This window comes from Papaver somniferum, chromosome 6 (genome assembly GCF_003573695.1).
Source record: "Papaver somniferum cultivar HN1 chromosome 6, ASM357369v1, whole genome shotgun sequence".
Classification (NCBI taxonomy): Eukaryota; Viridiplantae; Streptophyta; class Magnoliopsida; order Ranunculales; family Papaveraceae; genus Papaver; species Papaver somniferum.
Window position 1 is genome coordinate 11,668,123 of NC_039363.1, and position 4,946 is coordinate 11,673,068.

A 4,946-nucleotide genomic window follows, 5' to 3' on the forward strand; every position below is an offset into this window, starting at 1 on the left:
GATGAAGTTCACTATTGATGGTCCACTCACCATTTGATAAGATATCTGATACTTTCAATTGTTTATTTTCATTGACATATCTATGATGTTCAAATCTATCTATTAATGCACCCTCTTCAATCCAAGAATCAAATCATACTGAGGTTTTTTCTCCGTTCCCTATCATCCATCTGATATCTTCTTTCATCATTTCCCAAGCCCATTTCAGTCCAGACCAAACTGAAGATTGCTGCCAATGAGTTTTCCATCTCCCGTTTTTATCTTTATATTTAGCCTGTAAGAATAAAGCCCAATCTTCTTTAGAAGTATTAATTTTCCACATCATTTTCATAAGTAATGCTCTATTAATAACCTCAAGTCTTCTAATACCCAGACCTCCTTCATTGAATGGAGTGCAGACTTTTTTCCAAGAAAATTTGTTATACTTTCTTGAATCACCATCACCTGACCACAGAAAGTTCCTCATGATTCTTTCACAAATTCTTAACACTTATGCATGCTATTTATAGACTGCCATGTTATAAACTAGAATACTACTCAAAACAGATTTTATGAGAACCAATCTTTCTTGAAAATATAATAACTTGCCCTTCCAACTAGCTACTTCATTGCATCATTTCAACCATTGGCCATACTGTTTCCACTTTCACTCTCCCTGTTGTAAGCATAACACCAAGATACTTATCAGGAAAAAACTTTTTTCCATTTGAATTATCTCCTTAATCTGATTTTTCCTTAATTCAGAAGTCCCATCAATAAACATTTTTCTTTTACTCTTGTTGATGACTTGACCAGAATTTTTTTGGTAATCCTCCAGAAGATTCATAAGATTCAAAACACTCTTATTAGCTCCATTAATGAAGATAAAAACATCATCTACAAAGAACAAGTGTGTTGGATGAATACCTTTTCTTTCCACCATAGGGCAAATCAAGCCTTCTTGCACCATCTGAGATATTCTTCTACTCAAAGCTTCCTCCATTAACACAAATAAAATTGGAGACAAGGGATCACCCTGTCTTAATCCTCTACCTACAGAGAAGAACCCACATGGTCCACCATTCACCATTATAGAGATTTTAGCTGATTGAAACAGGATAAGAAGCCAATTACACCAACATTTAGAGAATCCAAATTTCTGCAACACTTGAAATAAGAATTCCCAGCTCACTGAATCATAAGATTGGGATATATCAAGTTTAAGAGCTACATTTCCACATCTTCTCTTTTTGGACATTTCATTAACCAATTCTGAAGTCAATAATTTCTGATCTTCAATGCATCTCCCTTTAACATAAGATGCTTGTTGAGGTGATACTAATTTATTCATTAATGTACCCAGCCTTGTAGCAAGAATTTTGGTAAAATTTTTGAAGCTGACATTGCTCAATTAAATTGGTCTAAATTGTTTTGGATTCCTTGCTTCTTCAGATTTAGGAATGAGAACAAAAAAAATTGAGTTTAACCCTTCAAGAATGAACTTACTTCTCCAGCAAAATTGTATTGCACCCACCACATCTTGATGAACAACATTCCAACAAGCCTTGTAGAAACTCATAGAAAAACCATCTGGCCCTGGAGAACTATCTTCATCCATTGCAAATAATATTTGTTTAATCTCTTCTGCACTTGGAATTGCCTCTAGCATCTTTTGATCCTCATTAGTTATTACTTCTGGAATACGATTAAGCATATGGTCAACTTTTTCTACTTCTTTATACTTGAATTTGTCTTCAAAAAATTTAACCAAAATATCTTGTATTTGCTTCTGATCATAAATGACTTTTCCATTACCATCCTCCAATTCAGTTATTAAATTTCTTGCTTGTATGATCTTAAGATGAGTATGTAAGAACCCTGTATTAGCTGCACCATGTTGAATCCATTTACTTCTAGATTTTTGTTTAAGAAAAGTATTCAGATGAACTTCTTTAGAGTTAAATAAATTTTGTGCTTCTACCAAATTATTCAGAGCTACTTCATCAAATGGATTATTGTCTGAAATAACCATTGCATCTTGCACTTTTTCTTCGGCTTCCTTAATCTGAACATTAATATTACCAAAAACCTTCCAATTCCATTCATTGAGTACCTTTTTTAACTTCTTTAACTTCTGTTGGAATACAAAAGCTGGATCACCTGCTATTTGCTCAGACCAACATTCTTCAACAACCTCCATAAATTTTGGATGAGAAATCCACATTTTCTGAAAGCTCATTGGGGCATTATGTGGTTTTGAAATTTGAGTTCCTCCACCCAGCAAAGGAGAGCGATCAGATGCCACTCTTAGTCCCACTTTGTAACTCCAGTTTTCAAATTTTGTAACCATAATTGATTGAATACAGCTCTACCCAACTTACACAAAATTATTTCATTGCCATGTTGACAATTAGACCAAGAATGATGTAGACCAGTACTGGGAGCTTGTATTAGTCCACATGTACCCAGACATTTATTTAAATCCAACATAGATTTTCTATTAGGAATTTTACCTCCAATCTTCTTATCAGCTGAAAGTATAGAATTATAATCACCAATAGCTAACTAAGGCTTATTTAAGCCACTTATAACTTCCATTTCTGACCATAGGTATCTTCTTTGAACAAGACTTACATGAGCATGAATACCAGATATAAGAACATCACTAAATTCCACTATTATCATCTGACTTGACATAGACACCACTGTAGGAGTAGGTAAATTTCTATTCCAGAATAACCAAATGTTACCCTTGTTATTTGAGACTGAATTATGAATCACCATACTATGCATACCTGGCAGATTCAATTTACTACAAAAGGAAGAGGTACAATAAACTTTTGGTTCTGCAACCCAAACTGCTGAAAGATTAATTGATTTATTAATTCCCATAGTTTATTCTGAGACTTGGGTCTTTTTAGGCCTCTTAAATTCCAATATAAGACTTTCATGGTTTGGAATGGATGCCTTTTGTGCCTCCTTTTCCTTGATTTTTCTTTAAATTATACTTACTAGGCAATTGAGTGCTTGAAGAAGCTTGAGAATTAGTTACCTGACCAATTGAGATTTCTTTGTCTAATGAATCATTCTTTGCAGATGGAGGTTTTTGAACCACTCTTGACCATGAAGTTACAGGAATTTGTTAAGTAGATATTGTACCATTTTTACCATTAATAAACTTGACTTCACTTATTTCCAATGAATTATCTTCAACCACTTTAAGAATTTTTGTAGGAGTCAGAAAATCTTGTTCTTGTCTGGGACTATAATTGTTTTCAGCCACAATTACTTCATCATCCTGTAAAGAGCTAAATCTTTCACTTGAGATAGGAATTTCATTACTCACTGGAGGATCAACATTAGTAGATGTTATATAATTAACCACATTCATAGGAACTTCTGGAGGTGGACAAATATCAAAAGGCTTTTGAATATTATTAACTTTAGGTACTTCATCTTGATTCTTCACACCCTGAGATGAAGATGTTGTGGGATTAACATTTGAAGATCCTTTCTGGAATCTACATTCTGATAAGCTATGACCAACAATCTTACACTTAGAACAGAATTTTGGAAGATTATGTAGTAAAACTTCCTGAAAAAACAACCATACTTTGTAATAATCCATAACTTGTTAGGAATTGGATTGGCAAGATTAATTTCTACCAAAACATTTGTAGCAAAACCACTTGAATATTTAAGAGTAGCATTATCAACTTTCACTGGATTAACAATTGCATCACAAATAGTAAACAATGTCTGTTCATCCCAGTATTCCAAGCTCAACCCTGGTAGAGAAACCCAAATCAACGCATGAGATGTTCGTTGATTTGCTGGTCTGAAATTTGGTATCCAATTTCTAGTTCTCAATACCTGATCCTGAACATCCCAACTATAGTTTCTGATATTATTCTGATCTACTTTATTGGATAACTTGATAGTAAAAAAACCTTTGCCCAAAGGAATCAATTGACATTCCCCAGTTAACTTCCATTGATTTTTTAAGATCTCCATTGCATCACCAAATTTAATTCGAAGGAAATCCAATCTACCAATTAAAGAGAATTTCCAAATATCATACCTGTTATTATTGTTATCACCAATTAAAGAGATCGAAGGGCATTTCTGAAAGATTTACAACCCTGGAACCATTCGCAGAAGCTTCATTTTCCATTTCGTTTTCCATTACTTCTACTAAATATCCATTTTAATCTGTAAACAACCTAAAGAACTAGCTGAATTTTCACCTGAAATGAATGAAACACCTGAAGTAATTAAGATCTGAGGAAGAATTTCGAGATTTCGAGAAGAAATTTCCACCGATTCTGTCGCCCGAGTCGCAGAGCTCAACTCGCCCGAATCAATTATGGGTTCTCCAAATTCTGGTTCATATGAATTATGCTCTTATCGAATTCCTCCACACTTAGCTTTTGCTAGTCCTCCGGGTAACCAATCCTTTGATTGGTTTTATCTAATTCTTTCTTAATATTCTCAATATTGCTATGTATGTTACCAAAATTATGTTTATTCCAAAGCTTTAGAATATGTTTATCATAAGCAAGATTTCTGTTTATTTTATTTTCCGGAGAACCTTGCACTCTGAGATCCCAATTCTCCTGAATTAGGGGTTTACAGTCCTCGTGTTTCATCCACTCGCCAAAGTATCTTAAGGGAGTAGCCCATTCATTCTAATGTTTGTAAGTGTTTAATCTAATTGGAACATGATCAGAGGCCATAGGTCCTAGATGTTTTATGCTTGAATTTAGGAATTTTTTATTCCACTTAGAGTTTACTAAACCCCTATCAAGTCTCGGTTCTATATTTTCCGTACCATCCCTATGATTGTTACAAGATAGGTGTAACCAGATAAACACAGATCCATTAACTCACATTTGTTTATAAGATTATTAAATATTCTAGCCTCATTTCTTTTAAATGGAAAGTTGTTACTTTTTTCTTCTTCGTGA

At 33.8% G+C, this 4,946-nt stretch overlaps 1 protein-coding gene across 1 annotated transcript; it reads right to left on the bottom strand.

The window, feature by feature from the left end:
* Nucleotides 1-1,390: 1,390 nt before the first annotated feature.
* LOC113290481 lies at nt 1,391-3,993 on the bottom strand. The gene is made up of 5 exons (XM_026540082.1): nt 3,646-3,993; nt 3,139-3,574; nt 2,614-2,774; nt 2,493-2,510; nt 1,391-2,347 (listed from the first exon to the last, which is right to left on the bottom strand). The coding sequence occupies exons 1-5, from the start codon at nt 3,991-3,993 to the stop codon at nt 1,391-1,393; spliced, it is 1,920 nt and encodes a 639-aa protein (XP_026395867.1).
* Between the last annotated feature and the right edge of the window lie 953 nt (nt 3,994-4,946).